Raw genomic sequence first — 19,306 nt, 5'->3', positions numbered from 1 at the left:
CGTGAGAGGTTATGAAACCTGCAGGAGTTAATATCATGCTAGGCTACGTGAGAGGTTATGAAACTAGCAGGAGTTAATATCATACTAGGCTACGTGAGAGGTTATAAAACCTGCAGGAGTTAATATCATACTAGGCTACGTGAGAGGTTATGAAACCTGCAGGAGTTAATATCATACTAGGCTACGTGAGAGGTTATGAAACCTGCAGGAGTTAATATCATACTAGGCTACGTGAGAGGTTATGAAACCTGCAGGAGTTAATATCATACTAGGCTACGTGAGAGGTTATGAAACCTGCAGGAGTTAATATCATACTAGGCTACGTGAGAGGTTATGAAACCTGCAGGAGTTAATATCATACTAGGCTACGTGAGAGGTTATGAAACCTGCAGTCAGTGCCCAGACTTCAGTTACTTCTATTGAACCCATTTGATACAGTAGCCTACAGTTCCCTTGATGTGCCATTTTGAAGTCCCGTCTTGTGACTGTCACATTTGTATAGCGCCTCACAATCGGCCGGCACTGCTTTCACCATCTTTTGGTGTTTATTTGGTGAGTGTACAGTTAGGCAGTTAGGCCCTGAGCTTAGGCTACACACTAGCACAAGGGACTGAGGGTTTAAAGTCAACCTGTGCATCACTAGACACCATAGAGATATATAGAGGTCTCATCTTTGTATCTGTGCCATTATAGCCTCAATGGTGGTGCCCGTGCTGTCATAAATGCCATCTCCATTTTAAAGTAGCATGCACCATGCTCTACAGACTGAGCTACAGAGGACCACCATGTGGGTAGTGGATAATACTTCAGAAAAAGGGTATTGGGATGCATACACAGTCAACTCAGGATAATGTTGAACATTTACAGGGAAATTCTCCCAGAAATCAAAATGTTAGAAAAACTATACATTTGGACATAAAATATATATTTTTCAAATTGGTAACATTAACATCACGTTAACAACAGACTTGGCAAGAACAGTTAACACATATGTAACCAAATAAGAGCATAATTACAACACTGATTCAGAGGAGTTGAAGCACACAACAGGACAGTTGGGCAGGAGAGCATCTAGGAGAGAGATGTGGGATCGTGTACAAACCTAGATCTATGATCAGGAGCAACACTCTTCAGGGTAAGGGGGTTCAGAGGAGTTGAAGCACACAACAGGACAGTTGGGCAGGAGAGCATCTAGGAGAGAGATGTCAGCGTGGCATCAGCTGTTCCCCATGGGGCTCTGTAACAATCTTCCTCAGTTTTGATTTGTCAGCTTCTCTCACCCCCAGGACAAGCATAGAATAGAATGAGAGCCTGAGAGGACCAGGTCTGTTACTCTGTGGGTAAAAAGACAGGTGACGTATCAAGTTGGGACATATCAAGCTGGTGTTGTGTGTGTACTTGCCTCACTGGAGGTCTGCAATCTAACTTAATGAGAATGGGACAATGTAGGGGTTGAGAACAGCTGGCTTCCTCCGGGCCACCATGCCATCCACTTTGTTCCATCTTCAAGGGTTCATCATCTTGGGATGATTTGAACCAGGAATCTATACAGCTACAGTGGGGAGAACAAGTATTTGAGACACTGCCAATTTTGCAGGTTTCCCTACTTACAAAGCATGTAGAGGTCTGTAATTTCTTTTATCATAGGTACACTTCAACTGTGAGAAACGGAATTTAAAACAAAAATCCAGAAAATCACATTGTATGATTTTTAAGTAATTAATTTGTATTTTATTGCATTACATACAGTGGGGCAAAAAAAGTATTTAGTCAGCCACCAATTGTGCAAGTTCTCCCACTTAAAGATGAGGGAGGCCTGTAATTTTCATCATAGGTACATTTCAACTATGACAGACAAAATTTGGGAAAAAAATCTAGAAAATCACATTGTAGGATTTTTAATGAATTTATTTGCAAATTATGGTGGAAAATAAGTATTTGGTCACCTACAAACAAGCAAGATTTCTGGCTCTCACAGACCAGTAACTTCTTCTTTAAGAGGCTCCTCTGTCCTCCACTCGTTACCTGTATAAATGGCACCTGTTTGAACTTGTTATCAGTATAAAAGACACCTGTCCACAACCTCAAACAGTCACACTCCAAACTCCACTATGGCCAAGACCAAAGAGCTGTCAAAGGACACCAGAAACAAAATTGTAGACCTGTACCAGGCTGGAAAGACTGCATCTGCAATAGGTAAGCAGCTTGGTTTGAAGAAATCAACTGTGGGAGCAATTATTAGGAAATGGAAGACATACAAGACGGGCCTGGACATGCGCTGACTTGAGCAGGGGGACCCTGCTGGATTTTAATCCATGATGGGTAGTGTGTTACTAATGGTTTTCTTTGAGACTGTGGTCCCAGCTCTCTTCAGGTCATTGACCAGGTCCTGCCATGTAGTTCTGGGCTGATCCCTCACCTTCCTCATGATCATTGATGCCCCACGAGGTGAGATCTTGCATGGAGCCCCAGACCGAGGGTGATTGACTGTCATCTTGAACTTCTTCCATTTTCTAATAATTGTGCTAACAGTTATTGCCTTCTCACCAAGCTGCTTGCCTATTGTCCTGTAGCCCATCCCAGCCTTGTGCAGGTCTACAATTTAACCCTGATGTCCGTACACAGCTCTCTGGTCTTGGTCTTTGTGGAGAGGTTTGATTGAGTGTGTGGACAGGTGTCTTTTATACAGGTAACAAGTTCAAACAGTTGCAGTTAATACAGGTAATCAGTGGAGAACAGGGGGGCTTCTTAAAGATAAACTAACAGGTCTGTGAGAGCCGGAATTCTTACTGGTTGGTAGGTGATTAAATACTTATGTCATGCAATAAAATGCAAATTAATTACTTAAAAATCATACAATGTGGATTTCTGGATCGTTTTAGATTCCGTCTCTCACAGTTGCAGTGTACCTATGATAAAAATTACAGACCTCTACATGCTTTGTAAGTAGGAAAACCTGCAAAATCGGCAGTGTAAAATTTGGTAAATTGCGCTGTTAAGACACTGATGCCCTTTGCAACCACATACCTATGTGAGAGTGGATTCTCGGCCCTCACTGGCATGAAAACTAAATACAGGCACAGACTGTGTGGAAAATGATTTAAGACAGAGACTCCAATACAACCCAACATTGCAGAGTTGTGTGCATCCTTTCAAGCACAACATTAATTAACCTGTGGTGAGTTATTCACCATTACTGAACAATTAAAGTATTATATGTAAGATGGCTAAATAAAGAGCAAAATGATTGATTATTATTATAATTATTTGTGCCCTGGTCTTATAAGAGCTCTTTGTCACTTCCCATGGGCTGGGTTGTGACAAAAACTCACACTCATTCTTATGTTTAATAAATGTATCGTACAGCGTGTGTCAGGCTTACAATGATGGCAAAAAAACAAAAACAAATTTGGGAGTACGCTGACCCTGGTGCTCGAGGGAGTACGCAGCTGGAGGTTGAATGTTTGAAGGGGTACGGGACTATAAAATGTTTGGGAACCACTGGCCTACTCAATACCACAGATTATTTCACCAGAATCACAACATTTTCCTTTCTTTCTGTGCCACCCTATGTTTGCATAATACTGGTACAGAGAGCAGGTTTATTTAATACTGTAACATTATGGAACAATGTTGTTTAAATTAAAGAAATGGTTAGCCGGGTGAAGCTATACGAACACAGACATACACGGAGTGCACCAAACATTAGGAACACCTTCCTAATATTGAATTGCACCCCCTTTTACCCTCAGAACAGCCTCAATTCATGGACTCTACAAGGTGTCGAAAGCGTCCCACAGGGATGCCGGCCAATGTTCCAGCTCATTTGTTTCGGCACAACTTGTGAAAATTCTGTGCAACTTCCAGCTCGTGTTTACTGTGAATACAGGCTGTACCCGATTTAAGTTTCAGACAGTGGTCAAGTAGGCTACTGTGGCTATTTGATCATAATCTCGGCCTACCAGGGTGGCCCTATCATCAAAGACAATGGAGAAAATTCATCCCATAACATTTTAAAATAGCTGTTCAAACATTCAGCCTACAGTAGCAACCAATGTGTGGTGTTCAATGTAGGCGTACATCCCATGAGACCTTTGAAAAAAAACATGCAGGGATTACCATCAACCTGCTTATCCACTTGTCCTTCAGAAAAGGAGGTGACTGAAAATGTTATGTTGTTTGATGCAAGAACTTTCCAGTTCAAAGTGAATGGCACATATCCATGTACAGCAATGGTCTATTTGCATATAGGCCTACTTCAGCTCTAATTGGTTGTGCCACACCGGTCTGTGTAGAGTATGGGCTGAGTTATGCATGTCAACGGAATGGAATCCTACTCAGATGCATTCTGCCTACAGCAAAATCTACAGCATAGTTAGTTTAGCATACTAATAAGTCTTGTATAGTGCGTTATGTTTTTGTAAAGTGGCTAATATTGTGTTGATTAGATCACAATTACCACAGTAAAGAGAAACGTTGACCTGTTAAAGATCGGACCCTTTCAAAATTGTTAGCCTAAAATATCCAATACTTTGAATACTTTGAAGTTTGTGGATATGTGAAATCAATGTGAAATGAATGTAGGAGAATATAACACATTAGATCTGGAAATGATAATACAAAGAAAAAAACATGCATTTTTTTGTTGTTGTACCAGCATCTTTGAAATGCAAGAAAAAGGCCATGTCTTATTCCAGCCCAGGTGCAATTTAGATTGGCCACTAGGTGGCAGTGTATGTGCAAAGTTTTAGACTGAACAAATGAAACACTGCATTTCTGTTCAAACTGTTGTATCAAGACTGCCCAAATGTGCCTAATTGGTTTACTAATACATTTTGAAGTTCATAACTGTGCCCTCTTCTCAAACAATAGCATGGTATTATTTTACTGTAATAGCTACTGTAAATTAGACAGTGCAGTTAGATTAACAAGAATTTACATTTTCTGTCCATGTCAGATATGTCTATGTCCTGGGAAATGTTCTTGTTACTTACAACCTCATGCTAATCACATTAGCCTACGTTAGCTCAACCGTCCCGCGGGGGGCAACCGATCCCGTAGAGGTTAACTGAGGGGGAAAACTCGAGAAGGTTTAGTGAAGTTCAACCTCATGCATCTCCGTGCAGGTTAATATTTATTCTGCGCTCCCAGGGGAGCTGCTTCCCACAAGTTATGTCAAGTTGGCTGGATGTCCTTTGGGTGGTGGACCATTCTTGATACACACGGGAAACGGTTGAGCATGAAAAACTCAGCAGTGCTGCACTTCTTGACACACTCAAACCGGTGCGCCTGGCACCTAGTACCATACCCCATTCAAAGGCACTTAAATATTTTGTTTTCCCCATCCACCCTCTGAATGGCAAACATATACTATCCATGTCTCAATTGTCTAAAGGCTTAGAAATCCTCCTTTAACCTGTCTCCTCCCCTTCATCTACACTGATCGAAATGGATTTAACATGTGACATCAATCAATAAGGGATCATAGCTTTCACCTGAATTCACCTGTATGGCTGTAATGGCAAGAGAAGGTGTTCCTAATGTTTTGTACACTCAGTGTATATTGGACATGCTATCCTTTATCACATGGCAGTATTTGTTTTATTTCCAATGTGTTTAGTTTACGTTAGGATGAAGTAGCCTGGGCCTTCTAATCTAAGTAGATTGCATCCTATCACCTTTCAATATTAGTTATCAACAAATATAAAACCATGTTATCTGGAACATCAGTGTAATTTAATAATATGCATGGGTGTGATAGTTGTGTGAATTAATCAACATGCAAGCCTACTCATTAGAAGAAAGTGGCAGCTCTAATGCAATATTAGGTTAACAGTAAAACACCACTATTCTGCAATAAAGATACTTCTAAACAAGTCAAAGTACCTTAACCAGCAACTGCTGAAAATATCATTCCACTTCACAGCTGCGTCAAGAAGATATTTACTAAAATAGTCCGAGCTTCATGTGTCTCACCTGACAGCATGAGGTTGGCGATTGAAACAAATAACTTGAATATACAGTAGGCATAAACTACATATTTTCCAGATTTTTACCCACAATGCAGTGTAATCTACAGCATTAATGCTGTTAAACACATTTACAGTTTTTTACTGTTGAAAATACAGAAATGTCTTACAGTGTAACCAGCATGGCGGCACCAACCCTCCAAGAGCCCCAACATTGACATTTATTGGGCCAATAAAAATAAAGACATAATGTTGCACCCTCTAATTATGCTCTCAAATGTTTCAGCACACAGTGCTTATTTCAGGGTAAAGTCAACACCTTTACAGGACATGTTTGGGTGCATCAGCTTATGCCTTTTGTTAATATAGTTGGCCATAACATAGACATATATAATGTGCTCTACTGTACTGTACTATACTGTACCCTATGGAAATTGCATGGTGTGTGCTTGATTTTATACATCTGTCAGCAATGGAATCCACTAATTTGAAGGGGTGTCCACATACTTCTGTCTAGTCATGGTATTATTTAAAATGTTTCTGTTATCAATTCAAGTAAAATAGAGACATAAGTGTACAAGCATGTAATATATGATTGGCACATGTAAAATATGAGTTGCACTTGTATAATCAGCTTTGTAGTTGTGAAACACTTGCAAACTTGTAGCTTGATATGTGAATAAATTCAATAATATTTGCAACCGAATTTGAAAAAGAATACAACACCTTGACCTAACTTGCGACTGGTGGTTTATTTTTCCGTGAATCAAAACTACATTTGCCGATGTCGAATGTGCACGCTCTGAGTTTAGTAACTAATTTAGCGACTAACCACTGCCAAAAGTTTTGTCAATTGAAGAGCAGGTGTTCAAAGGTGTTTTGTGCGCTCAGTGTACGCTAGAGCTGATGTTACAGTTGGAAAGCTGTAACGTTGCTGTAAAGCCCTTTGTGACTTGACCAAGGCTGTCCTGATTAACGTGAGACAATATTTTTCTAATGATAAACGTTTTCTATGGATCTTTGATTAATATTCCCTTTTGTTCAATAACAGCTTCTACACATCATGGCAACATGCTTGATTAAAAAAAATCTTTAAACATGTCTTTATACTTTATAGAGGTTAGGATGTTGCCCATGAGTTTTCATATTATGCCAATATGTCAACGTTATCAATTAGAAAGATGGTGCTGTTCAGAATGACAAGTTCATGACTGTTCATTTTCACAGGACTCTCCTAATGCTACGTTGAACGAGCACCATGGACGAAGAAGGGTGAGGAAAACAGATAGTTAAAGGATCAAAAAAAGACCCAGATGCAGTTCGAATAACAAACGTTTTTTATATAAACAGGGGTCAGGCAAAGGACAGGTCAAGGGCAGGCAGGGGTCGGTAGTTCAGGGCAGTGGCAAAAGGTACAGAACGGCAGGCAGGCAGAATGATCAAAACCTAGAAAACAGGGGCTCAAGGAACCAGGAATATGAAAAAAAAACACTGGTAGGCTTGACATACAAACTGGCAACAGACAAACAGTGAACACAGGTATAAATGCACAGGGGATAATGGGGAAGATGGGCGACACCTGGAGGTGGGTGGAGACAAGCACAAAGACAGGTGAAACAGATCAGGTAGTGACAGATAGCTTCTCTTGACCACACCTTCACCAAGTCATCCAATGTTTGCTTTATGAATAACGGCTGCATCTTTTAAAATAAATATATTTTTTTTTAAATTAATGCTAGATGTGAGTAATTTAGCAGGTCTATAGTAGCATGTGTTGTTTTTAAATATAGGTTTGTTAAAATGAATGTTTTTGAATTGTTACATTGCACATGCTGAAACAGTCATTAGTTTTGGGCTAAACTATGATCTGTAAAAGTCTGTAAAAGTCTACTACCCTTTTTAGCTAGCTAGTTGGCAGTGCTAGAAATGATATAATCATGTTTCTTACTCCATGTCTTCTTGGTTGTGAAGGTAATGTAACGTTATCTATGCTAGACATGATATAATCATGATTCTTAACGCTTCTCCGTATCCTCTTCTTGGGTGTGAAGGTAATGTAACGTTATCTATGCTAGACATGATATAATCATGATTCTTAATGCTTCTCCGTATCCTCTTCTTGGTTGTGAAGGTAATGTAACGTTATCTATGCTAGACATGATATAATCATGATTCTTAATGCTTCTCCGTATCCTCTTCTTGGTTGTGAAGGTAATGGAACGTTATCTATGCTAGACATGATATAATCATGATTCTTAATGCTTCTCCGTATCCTCTTCTTGGGTGTGAAGGTAATGGAACGTTATCTATGCTAGACATGATATAATCATGATTCTTAATGCTTCTCCGTATCCTCTTCTTGGGTGTAAAGGTAATGTAACGTTATCTATGCTAGACATGATATAATCATGATTCTTAATGCTTCTCCGTATCCTCTTCTTGGGTGTGAAGGTAATGTAACGTTATCTATGCTAGACATGATATAATCATGATTCTTAATGCTTCTCCGTATCCTCTTCTTGGGTGTGAAGGTAATGTAACGTTATCTATGCTAGACATGATATAATCATGATTCTTAATGCTTCTCCGTATCCTCTTCTTGGTTGTGAAGATAATGTAACGTTATCTATGTTAGACATGATATAATCATGATTCTTGTTTCTCCGTATCCTCTTCTTGGGTGTGAAGGTAATGTAACGTTATCTATGTTAGACATGATATAATCATGATTCTTGTTTCTCCGTATCCTCTTCTTGGGTGTGAAGGTAATGGAACGTTAGCTAGCGACCAAACAGGCACTCCATGGGGGTCGAAAATATGAAGTCAACACCTGACTGTTCTGGGTCACCACATACAAGTATCCCGCTTGGATGCATTAGCTTGTATCCATGAATCTTCACCTCAGCCCAGTTGATGAAGAGGTCTGTCAATGAGGTCCAATGTTTTTTTCCATCTGTAGTGCCTTTGCTTGAAGGCTGAACATGAATACGAAAAAGGGTAACAAACAATACGTTACCCTACCTATGAGGATGTTAAAATGCTTATCACAACTTATCACAGTTGCTACAAGTCAAGTAGCTCATGTTGTATTTCAACAAGGTACAATGACTTGATATGGTAGTGTTTACATTACCAATACACACACACACACACACACACCACCTGCTACCTGCAAATGGATTTAGAATGGTCATTTGACCACTGGATGGCAAACTCACATTTTCTCTGGCAGCAATTTTCAGTGGTAGGCTTGGGCGGTATACCAGGATATTCCAAATACCGACAGTGTGATTAAAAGTACAAGACATCTAAGATGTTTCAAATAAATTATATCCAGCTAATGCATTTGTTTTGCTAACTTAAAGATAGCTAAACTCGTAACACATTTCTTTTGGAAGCAAAGTGTCAAGATCAAGCTTCTTGGTTACAGCAGACATTCAAATTGTTTTGTCCCCCCCACTGTATGAAAATCTGAATACTGCCCAACCCTATTCAGTGGTACTGTCAATTGAGTTCAATGTCAGAGGACCTGCCTGAGCAACATAACTACTTTCAAGTTCCAGATCAAAAGTCTTTTCAATGTTCACGTTACATTCTTGTGGGTGCAGTCATACTCTACTTATCCAGTGAGGCCAAAGAGGTGGTGATAGGCAATAACTTTTATTTTCTTCTGGAATGTAAAAGGAACACATATTACATCCAAAGCTGCCTGACGTACACAACAGTAAAATAATGGCACACAAACAGGTTCTCTTCATGATATACCTCTTCCTAAACAGTGTGTGAAACGGATGAAAACATTCATTTTTTCCTAACCAAACCTTTGGTTATCTTCTCAAAACACAGCGAGATGAGATCGTCACGATAACTTAAAAACATACCACTTTGAGTGGCTTCATTCTGAACAGACATAGATCACACATTCATCATAGGACCTTTGAAAGAAGTTACCACTATAATCACTTAGTGAAGAGAGAATTTTCATGTATCAGATCGATCGCTATCTATCTAGTCCCATGACTGGATATCCTACTGACACTGGCTAAATTAACAAACTTAGGGTTAGAGATGGAGCCTTTTTTCTCTAATAGACTACTTTCATGGGAGAAAATGCTCAACACTGTTATTTGTGAGATACTGTACCTCTGAAATAGCTCTGCAAATCAAGGCTAATTTCCAACACATTTACAACCAAGTTTCCTCTGTGGACAATGTAACAGACAAAAGACTGATCTAAGTTGAGCGCCTCTTTGCCCAATCAATGAGCTTTCAATGAGCTTTCACTTGACCCTTGTGGATTTTAAATAAACACAACATTTAAAGGATTGGCCCTTGTTCTGACGCCCACAAACAAAGCTTGTCCTTTCCAAACATCCCGTCAACAAAACACAGTCCTCCATTTTGTTTTTTACTGTAAATCTTGACCAGAAATAAAACATGAAGCACACTGAGGGAAGACAGACAACTATGCAACAAAGGTTTGACAGACATAAAAAAACACATACAGAATACATGCCAATTGACATTTTGCAACAGGTGAACCTTGACCAAAAAGAAATGTTCACACTTCATTTCTTTTTCACTTCTTGGAGGAGAGGGAAAGACACAGTAATGGCTGACTCGATGTGGCCACTCGGCAGGTGAGACACACGGCGCTTGGTCCTGTCAGTCTGAGGAGTGTTTCTTAACACTGCTGGTTTTCCAAGGATGCCTGTGAATGTGGGCTTAACATCAAACTTAAGGCTACATTCTGTTCTAATCAACTAACCATGTTCGATTAATCTATTCCTTCTCCCAGTACCAAGTTCGGTTTGGATTCAAACCTGCAAACACAGGGGTCCTTGGAGACCAGGTTTGAGATCCATCAGTTTAGAGGTCTATTTCCAGCTGGATTTTGTGTTCAAAGATTGCGATGAGCAGCATGATGCAGAAGCCCAACAGGATGCCTGCGTTCTGGAGCAGGAAGAAGCCGCAGTGGCTGAAGCCGTGGTCCCCAGCATCGTTGTGGAGCATCTCCGGGACCTGTAAAACGTCAACTTCCATTCAGTACAAACCAGTGTTTATCTGGGAAAGCAGCTTCTAATTCAAGGCATAGAATCAATTAAACAGGCCAAGCCTGCATCCCCATTCTCCACCCTTCCGCTAAAGGATTTAACAAATGGTGGAAATGCTCTCCAACCAATTACACAAACACTTTTGCTTTTAAATGCATGATGGTAGGGCTGCACGATTGATCGAATGTATATTGACATTGAGATATTGACATCACAAGAGATCCATACTTTTACTATATTTTGAAATGCCACTAAGCCGCTTGTAATGTAAATTTGTGGTAACAGAAGCCTTCAAATCACAGACGCACCTTAAATGTATTCCTGGTCGAGAAATTGCTATTATGCAGCTTTGGAAGACATCACATGCATTCAACATGGCCACAAGAGGTCAGACTTGAGGAGACATTGCTGGGCTGTACAACAGCTGCCTGTGACAGCCCAGTCAGTCCCTACCTGCGTCTCTTACGGTGTGTGTGTGAAGAGGCCATATGGTTCAGAGGGCCACTTATCAGCAACAGTACAATTCTGTTTGCCTTGATGGGATGGGTATTTTTTGACAAGTCCTGCTGAACCAGCACAAGACGGTAATGACGGTTGGTTAACAAAACAAACTCAATGTTGCTCTGTTGGTGGGAGGACAACTGACTACTGCTAAAAACAGTTGCATGGCCTGAAAATTAGGGGTGTAACAGTTCACCAACCCCATGTTTCGGTACGTATTGCCATTTAAATGAAATGTCAACAGTTAAACAAAAATATAGTACAGTAAGAAAATGCAAAGTGTTGGTATTCCTGATTCCATACATTGTCACGAGACATAATGACTGATAAGAGAACAAAATCAGAAACACCAACACTTTTTTCTTAAATTAAAAAAACACACAATTACTCATCAACAACACTAAAATAAAGTGCAATATGCGTGTGAAATAGATATGTAAGCATGGCTTAGACATTGTATTGGCCTATGCTATAATGTTTTCTCATTTCCCACTCCGGTATGTGATGTTACAGTGCCTTCGGAAGGTATTCAGACCCCTTGACATTTTCCACATTTTGTTACGTTACAGCTTTATTCTAAAATGTTGTAAATAGTCTTTTCCCCTCAATCTATACAAAATACCCCATAATGACAAAGCAAAAACAGGCTTAGAAAGGTTTGCATTTTTTTTTTTTTGCTAAAAACTGGAAAATCACATTGACATAAGTCTTCGAACCCTTTACTCAGTACTTTTGTTGAAGCCCCTTTGGCAGCCTCGAGATTACAGCCTCGAGTCTTCTTGGGTATGACGCTACAAGCTTGGCACACCTGCATTTGGGGAGTTTCTCCCATTCTTCTCTGCAGATCCTCTCAAAGTCCGTCAGGTTTGATGGGGAGTGTCGCTGCACAGCTATTTTCAGATCTCTCCAGAGATGCTAGATTGAGTTCAAGTCCAGGCTCTGGCTGGACCACCCAAGGACATTCAGAGACTACTCCTGCAATGTCTTGGCTGTGTGCTTAGGGTTGTTGTCCTGTTGGAAGGTGAACCTTTATCCCAGTCTGAGGTCCTGTCTTCTGGAGCAGGTTTTCATCAAGGATCTCTCTGTACTTTGCGCTGCTCATCATTCCCTCGATCCTGACTGACTCCCAGTCCCTTCCGCAGAAAAACATCCCCACAGCATGATGCTGCCACCACCGTGCTTCACCGTAGGGATGGCGCCAGGTTTCCTCCAGACGTGATGCATGGCGAGTTCAAGCTTGGTTAGACCAGAGAATCTTGTTTCACATCGTCTGCAAGTCTTTAGGTGCTTTAAACCCCAAGCTGTCATGTGTCTTTTTCACAGGACTCTCCTGTGGAAGCCAAAAATGTTCCCAAACTGGACATAACGAGGATGGAGAATCCTCCAGGTTTATCAACCCCACTATTCACCATCGTACATAACTAGTCAGTGGTGTAAAGTGCTTAAGTAAAAATACTTTAAAGTACAACTTTTTATACATTTATTTAACTAGGCAAGTCAGTTAAGAACAAATTCTTATTTACAACCCACTGTTCCCCGGTAGGCCATCATTAACTGCCTTGTTCAGGGGCAGAACGACACACTTACCTTGTCAGCTCAGGGATTCGATCCAGCAACCTTTCAGTTACTGGCCCAATGCTCTTAGGCTCCCTGCTGCCCCAATATATCTGTAGTTTATTATTTATATTTTTGTCAACTTTTGCATTTACTTCCCTACAGTCCTACAGAAAATACTTGTACTTTTTACTCCAAATATTTTCTGACACCCAAAAGTACTCGTTACATTTTTAATGCTTAGCAGGACAGACAATGGTCCAATTAACACACTTATCAAGATAACATCCCTGGTCATACCTACTGCCCCTGATCTGGCAGACTCAAACACAAATGCTTAGTTTGTCTGAGTGTACCCCAGGCTAACCGTAAATAAATAAAAAACAGACAATTGTGCCATCTAGTCTGCGTAATTTAAGGAATTTGAAATTATTCTTACTTTTTATCTTGATATTTAAGTATATTTTTTACAGTTACTTTTCTATTGTTGTTTTTTATATTTAAAACCAAATACTTTTACTCAAGTAGTATTTCACTGGGTGACTTTCACTTGAGTCATTTTCTATTAAAAAAAAGGTATCTTTACTTTTACTCAAGTATGACAGTTAAGTACTTTTTCCACCACTGTAACTAGTTCCTGGCTGCGCCACACAAAAAAATAAAGTTTGAAACGCAGCAATTAAGATCCAAATTTTCATTACGTGAGCATAGGCTCTAGTTGTTTAAGCAGAATAGCCCGAAATGTTTGTTTTTTCAGCTCTGATTTACTCAAGAGGCACACAACGCAGCGTAGGCATAGCCTATTGACCTAAAGTTTTTTTATTAAAAATAAGGTCCTTATAGGAACAGTTCGGTACGAATATGTACCATTACACCCCTACTGAATATGACTATGGCCTGTGCAAAACACTGAAAAAGTATGGCCAATAATGCTATCATTTACAAAGCTACACCATCTTCTTTACAATGTCCTTTCAAGAACATGCAAGTACACAGACATGCATGTTAATAATGTTCAAATCATGGGACTTACCATGTCCACCAGGGCAACATACATGAAGAGCCCGGCGGTGAGGGCGAAGATCCACATGCAGATGTTGTCAGCGTAGTGCCCAATGAGGATGCCCGTGATCATGCCCAGGTACGCCATCATGGCAGACAGCATGTTGTAGAGAATGGCCTGTCGCACTGTCATGCCAGCCTTCAACAGCACAGCGAAGTCACCTAAGGGGGAGGAAGGATGCAAGGCTTTAGGACACATGGACCGGAGAAAACGATGCAACAATTCAATGAGCAGCGCACTAGGCAGTGTTATTTTCTAGATTCCTTTAGCAGCGGCACTGATTTATGAATAGGCGCACTTTCAAGATGCTAAAGCTGTCCACATTTATGAAGACAATCCCATAGTAGCAAACTTGTCTATTGGTCAGCTTGTCGTTGTGCGTTCTATGAGAGAACAAAACATCCCTCGAAGTGCTTTCAAATTGCAAGTGCTACTGCCACAGGGAGAGAAACATGCAAAAGCCCAGTCATTGCACAACATTTTGATGCAATTGGGGAAAACCACACCTTTGAAAGCAGTTTTGACAGCTACTGTTAAAAAACAAAAAGAGGGGGTGTTCATTCAACATGAAAAGTGTCCGCCTCAAGTTAAAATGACAGCTGTAAGTATTGGCTAGGCTGTTTAGTCTTACCCAGCTCGTGAGGCAGTTCATGGCAGAACACGGCTACCGACGTACTGAGGCCACTGGACAGCCCTTCCGTGAACGCCGCCCCTGTCATAAGCCATTAAGAAACATGAAATAACCCTTGAGCAAGACCGTTAACCCAAAAACAACAACTGCTCCCCGGGCTCCGATGATGTGGACGTTGATTAAGGCAGCCCCTCTCTGACACAGAGGGATTGGGTTAAATGTGGAAGACATTTATGTTGCATGCATTCAGTTGTGCAACTGACTAGGTATCCCCTTTACAAAAACGTTAAGAAATAAAGTTTCTGTACAGCACTTTGAGATATCAGCTGATGTAAGAAGGGCTATATAAATACATTTGATTGATTCTGTAATAGCGCAAACTCATTTCTCCCCTCGTCAATTTATTTAGGTCATCCTCAAATCGCTGAAAAGAAAAACAAAACCTTAAACAGCATTATCAACCTGACGCTTTCCCCTTGTTGAGGCCAAGTTAAAACGTGAACCCACCGATGGCCAGGCCGTCACTGAAGTTGTGCAGCCCGTCGCCCATGATAACCATCCAGGCCAGCGTGGCCACACCCGCCTGCTGGAAGTGCTGTTCCGAATACGAATGCGAGTGGCTGTGTGGATGGTGGTTCTGAGAGTGGTGGTGGTGCAGGATGTGATGGTATTCGTGGTGGTGGTGGTGCAGGTTGTCTGCCTCGCCCACCGTGTCGTGGAAGTGGGAGTGGCACTTGTTCTCACAGTCCCCTGCTGTGTAGGTGGCAGCAGCCGAGCCCGACATGGAGGCATAGCCCTCGGGTGAGGTGGCGGGCGCCAGCATTACCTCCTCCTCCTCGCTGACCCGGTGGAGCCCATCGTTGTGGTGGTCGCCGAAGTTGCCACCTCCATTAGTATTCACATCTTTGGGGGAAATGGACACGACAGAAGGCAGGGTTAATTGTTTTGTGTTTTTTAAAGAATGGGAATTCACTCATTTCTGTATTTTTCATGTTTATTGGAAAGAGACAGTGAGAGAAACAAAGTTAGGCGGACAGTGTGTGTTAGAAATTGCATGGGTCGGATTCGAACTCAAACACTAGCAACAATGTGCTCCGAAAGTAATTCAAAGTAATTGCTAACCCACAACACATGGTCGTTTAAATGTTAATCCTTTGGTCTTTTTGGTCCGACACAAGGACAATGTCTTACTGGTGAAATTAGCCTTTGAGCCAAATCTGGCACATGCATTACATAAATGCTGATTAATGTGCATTATCCCTGTCAAATAGACGTCATAAAAATAAAGTAAGTAAAAGTTGGTTGCATGCATTGTCAATAAATTTTAGGATTATAAAACTAGGAAGTCAAACTTTGTCTCTGCATCTGTGTTTTAACACACTGAGACAGAGTGAATGTCTCCACAACCCTCGACGATCTCTTTCAGATTGACCTTCAATTGGCTTTAGGTCATTCTCCTCCAGGCCCGGTAGTTTCTCAGGATCCACCTTGTCATCATTCTGGTCATATTTCTTCACCTGTTTGGTTAATAGTGATAAGAACAAAGATAATCACATTTATGTAACTGCAGATCACAACATACATGAAATTAAAAGAAGAAATACAAGATGCTGAATGATGGAACCATGTAGTTGCAACGGTATTTCGCCTAGGATTGTTTTCAGCAGTGGTGAAAAGGTTGAGGGGGCATTGCTACTAGCATAAGAGCAATGAGAAGCTAGCTGCTCCCATTCATTGAATCGACTATCCATTTAAAATGTAGTCGTCTCGGCAGAAATTGTACACACACACACGTCTTGTATAACTAACCTTGTGGGGACACACAATTCAGTCCCATTCAAAATCCTATTTTACCTAACCCCAACCCTAGCTCCTAACCCTAAACCCCCTAGAAATAGCATTTCACAATGTGGAGACAAAAGTTCCCCAGTTTGTAAAACAAGTATAGTACAAGTATAGTTAAACACACTTTAAGAGCACCTTCCTAATATTGAGTTGCACCCTTGGAACAGCCTCTACCACCCCGTCGCACTCACCTCTACCCTACCTGGCACCCTAGACCCACTCTAATTTGCTTACCGCCCAAATAGGTCCACAGACGATGCAATCTCAACCACACTGCCCTAACCAATCTGGACAAGAGGAATACCTATGTGAGAATGCTGTTCATCGACTACAGCTCAGCATTTAACACCATAGTACCCTCCAAACTCGTCATCAAGCTCGAGACCCTGGGTCTCAACCCCGCCCTGTGCAACTGGGTACTGGACTTCCTGACGGGCCGCCCCCAGGTGGTGAGGGTAGGTAACAACATCTCCACCCCGCTGATCCTCAACACTGGGGCCCCACAAGGGTGCGTTCTGAGCCCTCTCCTGTACTCCCTGCTCACCCACGACTGCGTGGCCACGCACGCCTCCAACTCAAATCATCAAGTTTGCGGACAACACAACAGTGGTAGGCTTGATTACCAACAACGACGAGACGGCCTACAGGGAGGTGGTGAGGGCCCTCGGAGTGTGGTGTCAGGAAAATAACCTCACACTCAACAAAACTAAGGAGATGATTGTAGACTTCAGGAAACAGCAGAGGGAACACCCCTCTATCCACATCGATGGAACAGTAGTGGAGAGGGTAGTAAGTTAAGTTCATCGGCGTACACATCACAGACAAACTGAATTGGTCCACCCACACAGACAGCATCGTGAAGAAGGCGCAGCAGCGCCTCTTCAACCTCAGGAGGCTGAAGAAATTTGGCTTGTCACCAAAAGCACACAAACTTCTACAGATGCACAATCGAGAGCATCCTGGCGGGCTGTATCACCGCCTGGTACGGCAACTGCTCCGCCCACAACCGTAAGGCTCTCCAGAGGGTAGAGGTCTGCACAACGCATCACCGGGGGCAAACTACCTGCCCTCCAGGACACCTACACCACCCGATGTCACAGGAAGGCCATAAAGATCATCAAGGACAACAACCACCCGAGTAACTGCCTGTTCACCCCGCTATCTTCCAGAAGGCGAGGTCAGTACAGGTGCATCAAAGCTGGGACCGAGAAGCTGTTTTTCAGTCTCTATCTCAAGGCCATCAGACTGTTAAACAGCCACCACTAACATTGAGTGGCTGCTGCCAACACACTGACTCAACTCCAGCCACTTTAATAATGGGAATTGATGGGAAAATATACAGTGCCTTGCGAAAGTATTCGGCCCCAATGAACTTTGCGACCTTTTGCCACATTTCAGGCTTCAAACATAAAGATATAAAACTGTATTTTTTTGTGAAGAATCAACAACAAGTGGGACACAATCATGAAGTGGACCGACATTTATTGGATATTTCAAACTTTTTTAACAAATCAAAAACTGAAAAATTGGGCGTGCAAAATTATTCAGCCCCTTTACTTTCAGTGCAGCAAACTCTCTCCAGAAGTTCAGTGAGGATCTCTGAATGATCCAATGTTGCCCTAAATGACTAATGATGATAAATACAATCCACCTGTGTGTAATCAAGTCTCCCTATAAAGCTCGTCTCTCAACTCAAAAAAACGTGTCAATACTTGCACGCGCGTTACCACGTCACTATGTCTCCCTGTCATTACAGATCCCAACATGAGCAGCAGCAGCTACACTTGGCTAAATATGGACCATTTGTGGAATTGGCGAGAATCACATTTTTATTTGGGGTACTCCCAACGGCATCGCGTATCCCAGTTTGGAAATATCTGATCGACACTGATGCATTTAATAAAGCCACATCAGTAATCGATCATAGCTAGTTGACTGTGCCTTTAAAGAGCTTGGAAAATTCCAGAAAATTATGTCATGGCTATAGAAGCTTCTGATAGGCTAATTGACATAATTTGAGTCAATTGGAGGTGTACCTGTGGATGTATTTCAAGGCCTACCTTCAAACTCAGTGTCTCTTTGCTTGAAATCATGGGAAAATCAAACTAAATCAACCAAGACCTGAGAAAAACAAGTGTAGACCTCCACAAGTCTGGTTCATCAGTCAGTCAGTCAGTCAGTGTCTCCCTGAGTCAGTGTCTCCCTCACTCAGTCAAAAAGTGTCTCCCTCAGTCAGTCAGTCAGTCAGTGTCTCCCTCAGTCAGTGTCTCCCTCAGTCAGTCAGTCAGTGTCTCTCTCAGTCAGTCAGTCAGTGTCTCCCTCAGTCAGTCAGTCAGTGTCTCTCTCCCTCAGTCAGTCAGTCAGTGTCTCTCTCCCTCAGTCAGTCAGTCAGTGTCTCCCTCAGTCAGTCAGTCAGTGTCTCTCTCCCTCAGTCAGTCAGTCAGTGTCTCCCTCCCTCAGTCAGTCAGTCAGTCAGTGTCTCCCTCAGTCAGTCAGTCAGTCAGTGTCTCTCTCCCTCAGTCAGTCAGTCAGTGTCTCTCTCCCTCAGTCAGTCAGTCAGTGTCTCTCTCCCTCAGTCAGTCAGTCAGTGTCTCTCTCAGTCAGTCAGTGTCTCTCTCCCTCAGTCAGTCAGTCAGTGTCTCTCTCAGTCAGTCAGTGTCTCTCTCCCTCAGTCAGTCAGTCAGTCAGT

General features: G+C 41.8%; 1 protein-coding gene across 4 annotated transcripts in view; it reads right to left on the bottom strand.

The window, feature by feature from the left end:
* Positions 1-9,613: 9,613 nt before the first annotated feature.
* Positions 9,614-19,306, bottom strand: part of slc39a6 (solute carrier family 39 member 6) — a 38,102-nt gene continuing 28,409 nt past the window's right edge. For all 4 annotated transcript variants that reach the window (XM_064943005.1, XM_064943028.1, XM_064943012.1 and 1 more), the window contains exons 8-12: positions 16,205-16,289; positions 15,280-15,675; positions 14,773-14,853; positions 14,112-14,302; positions 9,614-10,991 (exon numbers count right to left, since the gene is read on the bottom strand). In XM_064943005.1, the coding sequence (XP_064799077.1) occupies positions 10,839-10,991; positions 14,112-14,302; positions 14,773-14,853; positions 15,280-15,675; positions 16,205-16,289 (906 nt within the window). In that variant the 3' untranslated portion in view covers positions 9,614-10,838. The remainder of the gene's footprint in view (positions 10,992-14,111; positions 14,303-14,772; positions 14,854-15,279; positions 15,676-16,204; positions 16,290-19,306) is intronic.

The sequence above is a fragment of the Oncorhynchus masou genome, chromosome 3 (assembly GCF_036934945.1).
Source record: "Oncorhynchus masou masou isolate Uvic2021 chromosome 3, UVic_Omas_1.1, whole genome shotgun sequence".
Taxonomy (NCBI): domain Eukaryota; kingdom Metazoa; phylum Chordata; class Actinopteri; order Salmoniformes; family Salmonidae; genus Oncorhynchus; species Oncorhynchus masou.
Note: the sequence above shows the minus strand (reverse complement) of the source record. Positions and strands in the feature narration are given on the sequence as shown.